At 40.6% G+C, this 16556-nt stretch overlaps 1 protein-coding gene across 1 annotated transcript in view; it reads left to right on the top strand.

Moving 5' to 3' along the window:
- The window catches only part of CDKL1 (cyclin dependent kinase like 1), a 56679-nt gene that overhangs the window by 26515 nt on the left and 13608 nt on the right, over positions 1-16556 (top strand). The window contains exons 3-4 of the mRNA XM_072838501.1: positions 3907-4028; positions 15621-15693. Coding sequence (XP_072694602.1) covers positions 3907-4028; positions 15621-15693 — 195 coding nt within the window. The remainder of the gene's footprint in view (positions 1-3906; positions 4029-15620; positions 15694-16556) is intronic.

Genomic DNA, 16556 nt, shown 5'->3' with positions numbered 1-16556 from the left:
TGTCTCTAGAGCCTAGAACAGTGCCTGAGGCAGAGCAGGTGCTCTGTAGATCTTTGTTAAATCTTTGTTGAGCATTAGCCAGAACAGGGAATGACTTCCAGATATTTGCTACTCTGGAATGTGTTCTGCTCACTCAGAATTCTGGCAGCCTAGATGCAGTGACTAATTAATTTAAAGTTTTTTCTAATTTAATATTTATAAATCCTAATTAGAATTTAGTCTTAGTGATCAACTTTTCTCAAGTAAATTTGTTCTGAAAATAAGTGGAATAATAAGTGATTGGCCATTTTCTATTATATACAAGTTATCTCTTAGAGGGGGTTAGGAGAGATAAGCAGTTTAAAAGTCATGCGACCTGTATTGCTGGAAGTGATTTGACAATATACATCACAAACCTTAAATGTCTATATGAACCTCAGAGCTGGCCATGATATGGTAAAAGTACTCTCATGCTCGTGACACAGGTGTAAATATGAATGATCCTTTTGGAAAGCAACTTGGCCATCTCTAGAGCCATAAAGTTGTATTTCTGGTGCTTCTAGATGGTGTCTACCTAACTTCCTCAAGGAGATCTTCCCTGGACCACTCACCATCCACAAACTAGGCACCCTTTAACTTGCTTTTGGTACCATTTATCATATCTGTAATTACTTGTTCAATATCTACTCTCCCTCTTAGGTTCCAAGCTCCATGAGGGTAGGGGCAGGGACTTGCTTTATTTGTCTCCATATCCTTAGGACTTTATGCACATTAAAATAAATAAGTAAGTAAATGTTGAATACACTGAATAGAGAAAATAAAAATAGATCTACCTCCCAATAATATTAGCAGTTATCCTTCACGAAGAGCTGTGTGCCTGAAGCTGTTGAGTATGCTTTATGTGGCTTGTCATGGCAGCCCTTTGGCTTCCTACTCCTGCGGATGGAAATTAAGGGACAACATTATTCAAAGTTAAGGTCAACCAGCAAGTAAGTAGTTCATCAACATTTTACTTACACCAGCCACAAATTGGAAAAGAAATCTACATGTTATTTGAAGAGAATATCTTACAGTGACTACGGTCAGGTTTTCCAAAGGTGAATAGTAATAGAAAAATGGGTGTAGTATATTTACAGACCCACTTGGTTCAGGGGATACTGTTGCGATGGTGCCCTTCACCTTTTGTGGGGTATCCATGCTTCGGTTCCAGCACTACAGTTGTTTTAGTTCGTGCTAGGTGTGGCAGAGCTAGGGGGAGGAGGCTGGACAGAGAAAGTGACGTCTAGATGAGGGTGTGTTCCAGAGAGACAATCAGGTGAACAGGTCCTGAGAAGAGAGGGAGCATAGCCTTCAATGGACTGAGAGAAATTCACTGCATTTGATGGGAAGTTATGAGAGATGAGACTAGAGACAGAAGCAGAGTCCAAATTGAGAAGGCCTTTGGGTTTTACCCTGAGGTACCAGTGCCCTGCACATCCAGATGTTACAGGGTGGAGGTACCAGTCTTGGAATCCGGAGAAAGTCTGGGTATTCAACTAATAGATATATTTGTACTTGTGCTTAAAAGGTTGGCTAGAGATATAAGGGAGGACTACATATGGAACATGGAAAAATAAAAGAATCTAAGATTTGGGGATGCCTAGGTTGCTCAGTTGGTTAAGTGTCTGCTTTTGGTTCAGGTCATGATCCCAGGGTCCTGGGATCGAGCTCTGAGTCCCACACGTCCAGCTCCATGCTCAGCAGACAGTGTGCTTCTCCCTCCCCCTCAACACTCCCACCCCCCTCAACACTCCCATCTCTCAAATAAAATATTTTTTTAAAATTTTTTTTAAAGAATCTAAGATTTGAAAACTGGACCTATGGACAATGATTTTTCCCAGCCTGAAAGCAAAACTCTTTTAGTTGATTCTGTCATCATGCTGCCACTTAGCCTGTTTGAACTGGTTTTTTGCTTTCTGTTTGAGACATCTAAGCTGATGCAATTCTTTGGTTTGAGACAGTGGTCAAATCTATCCTACTGTTCTGGAAAATGTTAGCTCAGGCTAAAAGTTTCCAGGTACGATGACATAAATGTGGGGTTTGTAGCTTCGAGTGCCCTCTGTTCTAAAGCCCGCATGTGACTAACAGCCCTTAGGGTATCGTAGCTGTTTTATATTTGTTTCATCATATGTACTATCTAGAGGAGGAATTTCACAACTTGAAGATACAGAGGGATTTTACAAAGAAAACGAGAAAGTAACTGTCTTATTTAGTATTTCTTGCTGGCCACTTCTCTTCTCATTGCCGGCACAAATGTGATGCAGCAGGTAGTTCAGAATCTTCACTTTTTTTCCTTCCACCTTTTACTACTTATGAAGTATCTGCTTGTCCATGATTAATACTTCCAGTTCCATATTGAATCATCTGGAGAATTTTGAGGAAAAAGCCAGAGGCCTGGGCCCTACCTAAGACCAATTCAGGGTCTCTGGGGATGGGGCTTGGGCATCCGTAGTTTCTAGAAGTCCCCTTGTGACCCAGTACAAGTTATCTGTTGCTTTGATGGTACATAACCTCCCCGACACTTAGTAGCTCCAAACAAGAATGATGTTTTATTTCTCACAATTCTGTGGCTCAGTGGAGTGTTCCTTCAGCTTGTCTTGCCTGGGTTCATTCTTACAGCTGAGTATAGGTGGGAGTTGGCTGGGGGCTGAGCTCAGCTAGGATACCTGGACCTCCCTCCTCTTCAGGTACTTCATCCTGGGCTTCTTCAGGGCTGAATCTGGGGCCAGGGGGTGTCTTGTGCTTTGCTTTGACTGCTAGAATTGAGGCAGCAGTAGTGTCATCTGGCTTCTGACACTAGGTCTTAAGAAACTTTACGGCTTCCTCTTTTGTTTCTTAAACTGCTGCCTGAAGGCCTTCACACCCTGAAGGAAGTTAATCATTTTGTCTCTCCTCTCTATAATTCATTTGCCTAATTGTTGTCCTTCTGATAGGATTATGGACAGAAGGGTCCAGGAAGCTAACTACAAGATTTATCCTTGGCAACACAAGATTGATTCCTGACCTCTTTTTTTTTTTTTTTTTTCTCTAGATATACACCTTCAGGCACATAAGATTACAGTCTTCCTCATTCTTCTATTGTGGTTTTTTAAAGATTTTATTTATTAATTTATGAGAGACACAGGGAGAGAGGCAGAGACATAGGCAGAGGGAGAAGCAGGCTCCTTGCGGGGAGCCTGATGCAGGACTCAATCCCAGGACCCCGGGATCACAACCCCAGCCAAACGCAGACACTCAACCACTGAGCCACCTGGGTGTCCCCTCATTCTTCTGTTTTAAAGTGTTTCATCAACCTAGGAAACATGATTTACTCATTCATTCAGAAATCATTATCGAATGTCTGTTATGTGTGAGGCCCCATGCTGGGACTTCAGCCACATCATTTTGAGAAAACAAGAGAATTTTGAGGTCATGATACTTATTTTCAGTGAATTGTATCTATTGTATCTGTTGATAGCAGAAGACATTGAACAGTCAAATGAACTATTACTTAGTAATTCTAAAGGATCACCAAGGAGACATCTTTCAGGGTGGGCTATGAGGCAGGTAGGGACGCCGAACCAGTCTGGGGAGATTCGGGGACACCTCCTTAGGAAGGGACATTTGATCTGAGCCTTACAGGATAAGTTTGCATTAACTAAAAATCACCCTGTTTCTGGACTTCTTATCTCTCTCTTTGCCTTCACCATCCGTCTGGGTGAAGCTGTCATCATTTATAAGCTGCTAATGAGCAGCTCCTTAAGAGAAGTATGATCATTGTCTACAGTCTCCTTCAACCCAAGGCAAGAAACTCCCTAAAGGACGAACAGCCCTCTTTTTCTTGGATCAGAATTAGAGAAAGCCAGACTTCACAGCCTCAGCTTAGCATCTTGTTTTTTGTATTTTCAGCAACTCAAACATCCCAACCTCGTGAACCTTCTCGAAGTCTTCAGAAGGAAGAGGAAGCTTCACCTGGTGTTTGAGTACTGTGACCACACGGTTCTCCATGAGCTGGATAGACACCAAAGAGGGTGAGTAATCATTCCTTACACACGAAACACAGCACCACACACCAGGATTTAAGATTTGCAATGGCTCTTTTGCAGACCAGGCAAGAGCAGCCAGTGTTTGCACAGCATTCTCTGCTGCTGGGCTTGACAGCGGAAGAGTTACTGAAAAGGTTGGAAATGAGATCATAACTCATCATATTCACAAAAAAAGCAGCAACATTGTTAGGTTGAACTTGGTTTCTTTGTTATATTATCTGTGTCTCTGAGAAAGAAAAGGAAGACTATTAGTTAGTCATGCCTGATTAGGGAGTTGTAAGGACTTGGAGACTGAAAGCAAGAGTCCAAAGACAACAGCCAACAGGAGGTTTAGGCTAGAACGAACGTGACATTTCATTCAGAGCAATCCGGATATCTGGTCTGCTGTATTGATCAGGAATTCTTTGGTGACAAGTGATAAGAATCCATTGAGGCAAGGGTAAGTGAAAAAAGAATGTGGCAGGAAGGATGGGCAGATTCTGGAGGTTCTGATGATCTTATCACACATCCCTTTGTAGCACATGCAGCTGCTTTGTGTGTATTACAAGAAGGCTTGGTAAGCAGACAGGTTTGTCTGGAAAAAAAAAAGGGGGGTGGTGGTGTGTGTGTCCTTTCCTCTGGTGAGCAGAGCATAGGCTAGATTTTGGTGCCTACCCATTCCTCCTCAGCTGGATGTTTCAAAGGCAGAGGACCATCAGTGGTGGATTTTTTTTTTTTCTCTCTCTTCTCTATTCTGTCTTCATTCTACCTTGCAGATGAGTCTTATAAGGAGGATTTGGGATTTGCAAGTGGCATGTGATGGAAGGAAAAAATTGAACTAGGAAGCATGGCCATAAGGCCATGTAGCCCTGTGTAGCCCTGTGTAGCCCTTCTACAGGGAAGTAGGACTTTTAGCCCTACTAGAGGAAAGTCCTAGAATGTAGCATCTGCTATAAAGTTCAGTGGAAGACTTACTGCTTCAGGTTCAGGCAATGCAGCTTACCCCTGGGACCAATCACTGTGGCCAGATGGAGAGGCTAGAATGATTAGCAGGCCCTGGAAGATATAATTCAAAGTGGGGTCAAAGATCACCCTGGAGGAAGTGGCCTTTGAGTTGAATGGTGAGGAGGCTTAAAACAAGTGAGCAGAGAAGGATATCTCATCCTCTCCTTTTACTGGGCTCCTGGGAGCCCAGCTTTGGCTGGGGATAATACGCAGAGTGGCATTGGATATCAGAGGGGTAGAATGGCGCCCCATTCCTGCTTACATTCACACTCCAGTGACTGGAAGCTGTGGCTCTTTCAACAATGCTTTCGAGCCCTGACCAAGAGCTTCCGCTTTGCCTGTGGTGGTACTCATATGATCAGCCATGATATCCAGGCAAATAGGATTAAAATGTCTTGTGGTTTGTAAGTGACCATGGCATAGGCTTTTGGTATTAATTTATACCGCCAGAGAGGGCCAAGAAAACAGGCATCTCCCTTCAGAAAGTCACTGATACAGAGAAATCATGTTCAAAGGAGAAAACATTTAATATGTTGATATTTGCTCATTTGACATCTTTCAACTGACACTTCAATTAAACCTATTGGTATAAATTATTCCTGGCTATGTGGTACTAGGAAGATGTTGCAGGTAGTCTGACTAATCGTCTTAGATTGAGTCACTTGGAAAATACTTAGAAACACTGATTAACGGGGGGCTGAAGGCAGGTGAGAGTGAGTAGTTTTCTGGCATATACTTTGAGCAAAAGGAAAAAAGGACAAGGTGAGGAGTGAATAGAGTTTTGAAAGCAGGTGTTTTTTTGTTTTTTTGTTTTTTAACTCCACTGGCTAGAATATGTGATATAGTTCCAGGAAATAGAAACTACTTTAAAATGGAGGTGGATAAGGGAAATGGAAGACCAGTAGATATGTATGTGGTTAAGTATAAGAAACATTTCCAAATGACAATGTGCCATGGTTTGTCAAATATAAGATTGACCTAAGGAATGCTAATCAATGAGCAAAATTGAAAAATAAGATTTATTCTAAGCCAGATTATATTCATTTATTTTGAAGTTTAAAGGTTTTTTTTTTGTTGTTGTTGTTAGTTTGTTTTAAAAATAGAAGTTACTTTCCATTATACTATTTGGCAATTCTCCAAACTATTTTAAATGCTATTTCAAATTTTTGCTTGTCATTGTTAAGGAATAAATGTCATTAAGCCATATCAATTAATGATTTTGAAATTCATAGGAACATTTTTTTTTCTCAATTAAGGAATCTCATACAATAAAATAGCACTTTGTGGGACGCCTGGGTGGTTGGACATCTGCGTTCAGCTCTGGGAGTGATCTCGGGGTCCTGGGATTGAGTCCCACATTGAGCTCCTTGTGTGCCTGCTTCTCCTTCTGCCTGTGTCTCTGCCTCCCTTTCCCTCTCTATCTCTCATAAATAAATAAATAATAAATAAATAAAATAAAATAACACTTTGTAAGCACATTCCCAGTAAAAGTGGGTTGGCGTCACATGTGTGACCTTTGGCAAGTTGCTTCCAGGCACTCTCACCTGTGAAAATGAGTTTAGGACCAGATAGAGTTGAAGGGGACTTCCAGGTCTGTGATGCTGTGAATTGTGGATGTGATACCCTAATGGTCAGAAGACTGCTGTTCTCCTCAGCCTCTGTTAAACAATACCAACAAAGGAGAGTGTGCTAACGCCACTGTTTTCCCATCCTGGGGTCAGGTGAGGTCCTCCATAGGGTGGTACACTTGGCCCGAGAATGTCCTGTGATCACTTTATTCGTGTATTTCTGAGTACATACATTTCTAAAATACAGAGTGGATCATGCCAGTCCTCTGCGTAAAATCCTATAATCAGAAGGTAAAATGGTAGGCTCATGGTGAGTGGCTGTCAGGGATGAAGATAGGTATGCAAGGAAGCAGATTTTAAAATCAGTTTCTCTTCAAATCATCTTTCACACCACCTGCTAAGCATCCTGATTCACCATGGTATTAGCAGCAGTAAAATGGGCACTATCAAACAGAACTATCCAGAAACATTTATTTCCAATTCAAAATGGAGCTGTATATTGTGTTTGTCATAAATCCACGTATTCTCCTCTACCAGATAACTATGATTGCAAAGTAGAGCTTTGCTTTGACATCTGATGGCAGGACGATAGTAGGCTACCACCCTTCTGTGGTGGTACAGATACACCTCAGATACAACTCATATGACTTCTGTGTGGTGACTCTTTTAGCTGACACTGAGGAGTCAGGAGTTCCTTTCTCTAACATCCATCTCATCTTCTGGGATTGTTTCCATTACATACCCCATTTGCACAGGAAACTATAAAATCTTCAAGGGCAAGAGCTGGGCCTTCCTCCCCTGTGTATCCCCAGCATCTCATAGCTTAATTCTTGGCACTTGGTACAGCACCAGTACTTGTTGTGGAATGACCAAGTTAGCAAACCAATAAACTGATACTTACAAAATGATTTTGAAGAAGTGTAATAATAATAATACTGTTTTGATGATTTTTCCTTTTAAGATAGTTATGTTAATTAAAAACTCTAAAACCAGCAGCCCTGGTGGCTTAGCGGTTTAGCGCCGCCTTCAGTCCAGGGCGTGATCCTGAAGACCCGGAATCGAGTCCCACATCAGGCTCCCTGCATGGAGCCTGCTTCTCCCTCTGCCTGTGTCTCTGCCTCTCTCTCTCTCTCTCTGTCTGTGTCTCTCGTGAATAAATAAATAAAATCTTCAAAAAAATAAAAATAAAACTCTAAAACCTAATATTGTCAAAGGGAATTATCCGTACACTGCTGTAACACCCTGTCCAGAGGGCAGTGTGCTATCATGTATTAAAAGCCTTAGACATAATCTCAGACTAAGCAATTCTACTGCTAACAATTTACCATGAGAAAATAATTGAGGACATGCATGAAGGTTTAGTTGTAAAAGTGTTTATTGTTAAAGGATTTTTAATGTTATTTTTTAATTAAAAAATTGTTGTAAATAGGCTGTACACCCAACACGGAGCTTCAACTCATGACCCTGAGATCAAGAGTTGCATGCTCTACTGACTGATACAGCCAGGCACACTGTTAAAGGATTTTTTTTATGGTGAAAACATTGGACGCAACTGAAATGTCCAATAATAGAGGATTGGTTAAGTGAATTATGGCATATCTTTACAATGGAATACAGTGGAGCCACTAAGAATCATGCTTATAGATAAAACATACTTTGAAATAGAAAAATGTTCATGAGTAATTGCAAAATGAATAAAAATGCTATAATAATAATGTATTCATTTTCATAGAATTTATATATAGATAGAAAAAAGAAAAATAATACACTATTAATATCTTAATAGTGATACTGTTGAGTTTTCATTGTAATAGATATTCTTTATTTTATGTATTTTATATCTCCTCCATGTTCCATTTATCACTATAGTAATGTTTTAATTAGTAAAATAATAAAAATAATTCTTGCCAAATCAGACTCAAAGATCTGTCTACTTTGAATCTGAAATGGACGCTAATTCATAACTTTATTATCATGTCTGTCACTTCTTGGACTCTTTTGGAAAGCTTTTGGAGAAGATTCAAATTCATGTCGCTACTAATAAGCAAGTTTATGCCCCAAGATATATATCCTGCTACAGTGACATAAATATATATCCTTATAATTCCCAGTGCTGTGCTCATATTGTTTGTATTTGCTCTCAAAACAAATGTATTTCCATTCCTTATCTTCTGCAGAACTTAATACACTTTGTACTTATTATTCTTTCAACTGCTGGTCTCTCCTCTGTCAAAGTTTGGTAAATGACTAGTTTCTATATTCCCTCCTCATTTTTCTACTCCTCTGTAAGTGCTACCAGACACAATACTGATTCTTTTCCATTACCCCTGGGTCTGCCTCTGACTCTAATACAGTTTGTGCAAAGGACATCTGGTGGGAAAAGGCTACTACTGCATATTTTCAGTTTTGGGCAGTGGAATTCCACAAATTTTATAAAAACACTAAAAATCTCTCCTTTTTTTTTAACAGAAGTTTTTTTTAAAATTTTTTTATTTATTATTTATGATAGTCACACACAGAGAAAATCTCTCCTTTTTATGGGTGCCTGGGTGGCTCAGTTGGTTAAGTGTCTGCCTTCAGCTCAGGTCATGATCCCAGGGTCCTGGGGTTGAGCCCTGTGTCTAAACAAGGATTCTGCTCCTCCCTTTCTCTCCCTCTGCTGCTCCCCACCTTGTGCTCTCTCTAATAAATAAATAAAATCTTTTAAAAAATAAAAATCTCTTTTTAGATCGAAAGTGACATACTGTTTGTTCCAATGATGTTTCAAGCAACACAGGAACATAAAAATAAAATAAACAGGTTGAGAAATTGTTTTCTAATTATTTTTCTTTACATATCTGTATTTAAATGGATTGAATTCTACCTCATACAGTTATGCATTTTTTATTTGTATTCATTTATTTTTTAAGATTTTATTTATTTATTCATTAGAGACACAGAGAGAGAGGCAGAGACACAGGCAGAGGGAGAAGCAGGCCCCATGCAGGGAGCCCGATGTGGGACTCGATCCCAGGTCTCCAGGATCACGCCCTGGGCCGAAGGCAGGCGCTAAACCACTGAGCCACCCAGGCTGCCCCAGTTAGGCATTTTTTAAAGTGTATTCAGGAGCTGTCTCTCGATTCTAAACATCAACTTTTGTATTTTTTTAAATGGCTGCATGGCATTCCACTATAGAAAAATACCACAATTTCTTTATTCAATCCCCCACTGATAAATATTTAGATTGTTTCTAGATTTTCTCTATTACTAACAAGACTACAATGAACAACCACTGGCATAAATATTTCTATCGATAAATTCCTAAGAACATATTATTTCTCTAGGAGCTTGGTCAGTCCTTGCTTCCCCATCTTTGTTGTAGCCTTGTGTAGAAATAAAGCTTTGATGAATGTTTTTTGGCTTCTTGTACTGTCTCACATTAGAAGAGCAGTAGCTGGAAGGATGGCTGAAGTGTTAAGAATGCTGGAAAAGATCTATGTTCTTTCTTCATCGTCTCTCCCATCTCTCATGTATCTGATGATATTTTTAAAAATGAGTTTGATCTCTTCATTATCATACAGCAGTTGTTTATGTTTCTCATTTCAATTTTATTATTAGGACATTAGGGTCACTGTATAACCTTTACTCAAAATCTTGGAAGGGAGAGACAGAAGATTACTTTCTGAGAGTCATTTTGTGAAACCAACACATCAGGGCAGAGGTAAACTTACATCAGGCAAAGCAAAACATGGCTGCTGGTTTTTTAGATTGGACTGATTGTATGTTTTCTCTAATGTCAAGACCCCCCCAATTTGGGGATGGATGTAAGTAAGGAGCTCAGCCTAATGACAACAACCCAATTGCCTACTTTCCCTCATCCTGAATTTTACTTATACCATTCTGATTATAACTTGACTTTGTTTATGGAACAGCCTACAAGGAAAGCATGAGCTGGTATGTGAACATGAATGTGGACTCTTCCAAAGCTTTTTTTAGTTAAATATTTTCATATTTATTTGAGACAGTATAAGGCAGAGGGCATGGTGATGACTTCAACATCACCCTGCAACATGTTGAGCAGCCCTCAACATGCCTGCTCTTGCATCATGCTATTCCAATCTGGATGGGTTGTTTTCAGTACCTGGAATGTCCTTATCATATGACATCTCCCTTCCCTGTCCTCCTGGACATTCCCATCACTTCCCTCTTGTGTGTCAGATGTCCAGTTTTCTCTGTTTCCAATAATCTTTTTTTATAGTTTACTTCTTTGGTGGGGTGCATGGTCCAAGGGCTTCCTGAGAAACAACGTAGGAGAGGTTTAAAAGAGAGTTAGATTGAGACCTTGCACTTGCATTTTAAAAAAACCTTTATTTTTTCTTCCAATCTGACCAATACTTTGTTTGGGTAGAGGTTGTATGTTTGTTTTTTGGTAAAATATAATACGCCTTCAAAAGTTTGAAGGCATTTTTTTAAGTGCTTTCTATCTTCCAGTGTTAGGAAGTCTGTTGCCGTTCTATTTTCCACTCCTTTATGAAGTCCTGTTTCTTTTTTTTTTATTTCCTGAAGCTCGGGGAACACTCTTTGTTCACAGAATTCTGAATTATAAAAATCATGAGCCTTACTTTTCATCTTTTATGCTGGCACTTGGTGAGCCCCTTCTACCCAAGAAGGAAAATTTTGAGCTATTACTGATGTCCTATCCTTTAGTTTCTCTATTTTCTTGTTCTGGGTCTTCTATTATTTGGATTCTGGATTCTGACTGGTCCTCTTGCTTTTTTATAGTATCTTGTTCTTATTTCATGGATGCAACAGCTTTCCTTTTCTCTCTGAGAATACTCATGTTTTTCTTTTCTTTTCTTTTTTCTCTTCTTTTCTTTTTTTACAATCTTGAGGTCTTTTATTTTCTTTACATTTATCATGCCATGAATTCATAGGGAATGGGTTCCAGCAATTCAGACTCCGTTCCATTAGTTCTCACAAAGTGTGCTTCTCTGGGTGGGGGAGGCTGGCACTTCTGTTGAACCCAAGTACCTTTCTCTTTGGTTTCCTTCTTTTTCTGATCATTTTCCTTCACACATTTCAGGAAGCAGTCTTGGAGTCTTGGCTTTTTGAGTATTTAATGTGCTCAATGCGTACATAAATTCTCTTGGCAAGAATTTGCCCTTAACTTGTTTATTTACAACAATGCCAACAGCATACTGAGAAACATTGTAGACTCTTCTAGTTTTGCCGTGGTAACATTTGTGTGGTATTCCTTTTTGAACACTGCCCATTCCTCACAATATCATCTTTCTTGCAGATTCACATGTATGTGGCCAAAGGAACAACTCCATGTTTTTAAAAGGCCTAGAAAACATATAGTGGGTACCTCTCTTTCCCTTTGTGTTGGTCATTTTGGGGAATTACTGGAAGATGGCAGTTCTGGCTGAAAGGATTTTTTTTTTTTAAAGATTTTATTTATTTATTCATGATAGAGAGAGAGAGAGAGGCAGAGACATAGGCAGAGGGAGAAGCAGTCTCCATGCTAGGAGCCTGACGTGGGACTCGATCCTGGGACTCCAGGATCATGCCCTGGGCCAAGGGCAGGTGCTGAACCGTTGAGCCACCCAGGGATCCCCTGTTTTTCTTTTTTAATGCTCTCTTCACTATCCATTGTTTCTGTTTCTCTTAAGTTGCTTTTTTCTGTTGGTTTTGGCCTTTACCTTTCTCATTTGAGGCTTTTCTTGGGCATAATATAGACTCTGGTTGTCTGCCCATGGTTAAGAGTAGGGTGCTGTTGGAAGCTCTGGGCTTCACTGTGGGGTTATCTGGCTGGTTCATTTGATGGGTACCCCAATGTCAGAATTTTCAGATCTTTCCTCCTGAGCTTCCCCCAAAAAAGTCTTCCAGTATTTTCCTTGGAAAGTGAAGTCTGACTGCCAACTTTGTCAGAAGGTAGTGAGGGAAAAAGGCTGGGGAGTCTCAGCATTAGTATGTATGTACATAATCATTTAATCCTCCATTTTTGGAACAGTACTCATGATCTCAGCTATACCAAATGTTCTCTATGCTACACTCTTCAGAAAACAAAACTCTAGCCTTCTACTAGGTAGGGGAAGGAGTGCTCCCTATTGGAATAAAATGGGGGAAGGGATCTAGGGATTTGATGGTTTCCAAAACAGATTTTCTACACTCCCCCTTTGCTCCCACTTCCATAGCAATCTTGGTGGCCAGTTTCTGCACCTTTGGAGGATTCTTTGGAATAAATGGATTGCTCTTCCACTTTCTCCTCTTCTGGCTTAGGTTTCAGCTTTCCAGAATCTGTTGCCAGTTTTCATTCATCTACCTGTTTTCCAGATTCCAAAATGTGTTGCTATTACCTCTTCTCCTGTTCTCTCTGGCCATGTAGGTTTTGTCTTGAGAAAAAAATCTGTCAGTGTATTCATAGTCAGGTTTGGAGATGGAATGAAATTAGATGGGTTTGTTCAGCCCAGCGTCTTAATCCAGAAGTCCTTGAAACACTTTCTTCTGTTGGCTTCAGTGACACTGTTTTCCTGAGTGTTACTGTGTTTTCCTCCAGGCTCAACCCTAGTCTCTTGCTGAATCTCTCTCTACTTTCTGAACTCTACCTGTTGTAGGGCCTCAGGACTTTGACCTTCTCTCTTTTTTCTGTATTCACTCCTTAAGTGGTTTCATCCAGTCCTTGGGCTCCAAATGCCATCCATATGTTTAGGCTTCCCATATTTATATTTCCAACCTTACCTTCCTTGTGAATTCAGAACTGCCTACCCAGGATATCCTTTGGATGTTCAATAAGCATCTCAATATATCTACCCCTCCCTTCTCAAAACCAGCTCTTCCCTCAGCATTCTCCTCAGGAAAGGGACCCACCATGGACCAGCTACTCAAGCTAAAACCTTGGCATCATTCCTTGATTCCTCTCTGTCTCTCATATTCAATCTCTTGGAAAATCCTGAAGACTCTACTTTTAAAATATAGCCCCAATCTTGGCCCTTCTCACCACTGTAACCACTACTTCAGTTGTTGACTTAAGCAGAGAAGCTTTCTGGAGCACCCTGTGTAAGAAGGTGCCCTTTCTGGCACAGTAGCTTCTGTACGTATGTGTATATCCAATTCCAGCCCAACACCACAGAACAGATTCTATTTTTTTTCCTTCCATATTCATAACTCCCTTCTTCAGCAGCCAAAAAACTTGGCTCCAATCATCATCATCATCAGCCAAAAAGGATCTTAGAGATAATGTCTGAGGCCCTGGCATTTCAAATAACCGGGGTAATAAAGAAGTGAAATGAGCAGCTAACTCAGGATGACACTAGGTGGTTTTGATGTTTGAGGATTGTGTAATAATGAGCTCAGCCTTAGAGAAGGATTAATAATATGCTATTATAATTTACTTTTAAATGCTCCTTTTGCATAATTTCTTTTGGGAAATGTTTTTAGAGTCTAATGTGGCCCGGCACTGATAACCTTAAATTAATGTTTAAGTCACTAAATAATCAAAATATGTTCCTTTTTTTTCTGGACAAGAAGTGGAGGCCGGGGGAAACATTTTCCCTAAAATGTGCCTCATCTTAGTTGTATTTTTCTAGGCCTTCTTTCTAAACAGGTAAGTTTTCCTAGCATTGTACCTGTGTAGCACTAGGACATGGGAGAGAATTTGGAAAGAAGCAAATTCAGGCCTAGGGATGTGGTTCTGGACCAGAAACGTCCCAGCTCTTCTTCCTGGCAGTGGCCTCTTTGTTTCCTCCATGTTGGCCCATCCTCTGTTCAAGCGTCCTCTGATCTTCTTGAAAGGATTTCCTGAACATCTGGTCTGTGACAACAGTGGCCTTGTAGCCCCTTCCCAGAGCCTAGAAGTGACTTGTTTTGGTCACTTTAACACAACTACCCAAGAGCTTCCTCCCTGGTTTACTTATTAGTTCTGCCTGAGGATCACAACACCATTGTTTAATGTTTATTTCATAAAAACAGTTAGTCCAGCTGGTGGGTGGGGGGTTCTAAAAATACTCTGTAGTCATTTCACTCATTGCTCAATATATTTTTTAAATGCTCCCAGAAGAAGTACCTTTTCCTTTAAAAAAGATTTTATTTATTTATTTGACAGAGAGAGAGTGTGTGTACAAACAGGGGGAGGGGTAGAGAGAGAAGGAGAAGCAGACTCCTCACTGAGCAGTGCCTGACCAGGGCTCAATCCCAGGACCCTGAGATCATGTCTTGAGCTGACGGCAGATGCTTAACCAACTGAGCCACCCAGCTGCCCCAAGGTGCCTTTTTCTAATTCACGTGAAGGATCTGCTAGGGCTATTGGTTACCTAGGTTATATAAGCTGAGTGTCAGGGAAGAAGTGCTGGGAGCAGTGGCACCAAGTTTAGACACTGTGAGCGAAGACAGAGCAGAAAGATGGAGAGTGGGATGCACCTAGCTACCAGAGAGAAGCAGTGTGGGGAAAGAACCAAGATGCCCATGTAAATTTTAAATTATTATTCACTTTTGTTACGTGGTGTGCAATGTAGACCTCTATCAGCAGTAAAATCTTTCATTACCTAAAAAATTGCTGCCTGGGGAGTCTGGAGAAACCATGTGCCCATGCATGAAAGATGAATTCTGTCTCAAGGCATTAGTTTGGGCAACTTGGAAAAAAAGAAAAAGAAAAAATAGCAACATCTTTTATACTATCTATTAACTAACTTTCCATCAATGAAAAGCTTCTTGTGGAAATGAAGCTCAAATTAGCAGGCAGGTTTCCGATGGCATCACAGGTGTTTGAGGTAGGTGGACATAAATACTTGTGGAAACCCCATGAGTCTTCATGGTCTCTTCCTGTAGAAGGAGATGTTTGTATTGCTGTTGTATTTACCTCACCATCCCTAGAACCCAGCGGTATGCTGAGCCCATGTTCTTTACACTCCGGACCTGCTCTGTGCCTTAGATGACTGGATGGATATGTCACTATTTAAGCTTGTCTTACTTTCTTTTTTCTATTTTTGAGCTGAATTCCATGGCTACACTAAAGAATGTGTTTGTGTCGCTTCTTTATTTTTATTAGGGTACCAGAACATCTTGTGAAGAACATAACTTGGCAGACGTTGCAAGCTGTGAATTTTTGCCATAAACACGATGTAAGTCTCATGATCATCCTTGAAAAATCAGAAAGCTGCCTTTAAGCTGAGGTAGAGCCTTTGTACAAAATTTATATCCTCCTTTTGTGGATATAGGTTTTCACTCTAATCTTCAGAAGCCTGGTTGTGGTCAGTAGAGGCTAAAAATACCAATCTAGCCATTCTTGTTCAGGTTACATAAAAGATGTGTTTTTATGATTTTAAGGAAGAAGTTACAGATTTATACTGATGAGCAACTACTCAGCTTTAAAGTAGAATCCCATTCGCTTGACTTCTGTATTGGTCTGGGACCATCAAGATGCTTTGGAATCGGGGAGGGGAACCCCAGGTGGCTCATGCCTTTTGAGTTGCAGTAGGTGGAGTCCCAAGCACTATGCTCAAACGTTAGTGTCTGTGTTGGTGAGATATGAGCACCATGTCTGGAGCAAAGCAGCCCAGTGGACACCTCTGATACTCCTGGCTATAGCGAGGCTGGGTAGGAGGCACAGCAAGCTGCTACCCATGAGATGAGTTGCCACAGATACTGGAAAGGTGGCTGCTCCCTCCAGTACGACACTGCCCACTCCCTGCACACAGAAGCTAGATTCCAATATTAGAGCTTCATTTTGGCCACCAGGGCAGCTTGCCTGCAGTATGTCATCTTATCTACTGCCAGGGTCAATTTAGCTGGTGGGGCTAAATCCCCTGCCCTGGGCTGTTCTAAATGATTTTTTCCTGAAGCTGCCTCCTGAGAAGTAGAAAATATGAAAGTAGCCAGCACTTCTCCCTAGTGAGCCTCAACCTAGCTGAAGGCTACCATCCTGGTCAAAATGCATGGATTCTAGGTTATGTGGACACCTTACATTGCTATTTATAGCAAGTGA

The sequence above is a fragment of the Canis lupus genome, chromosome 9 (assembly GCF_048164855.1).
Source record: "Canis lupus baileyi chromosome 9, mCanLup2.hap1, whole genome shotgun sequence".
Taxonomy (NCBI): Eukaryota; Metazoa; Chordata; class Mammalia; order Carnivora; family Canidae; genus Canis; species Canis lupus.
The sequence above is the reverse complement of the archived record's forward strand: the minus strand, read 5'-3'. Positions and strand labels throughout refer to the sequence as shown.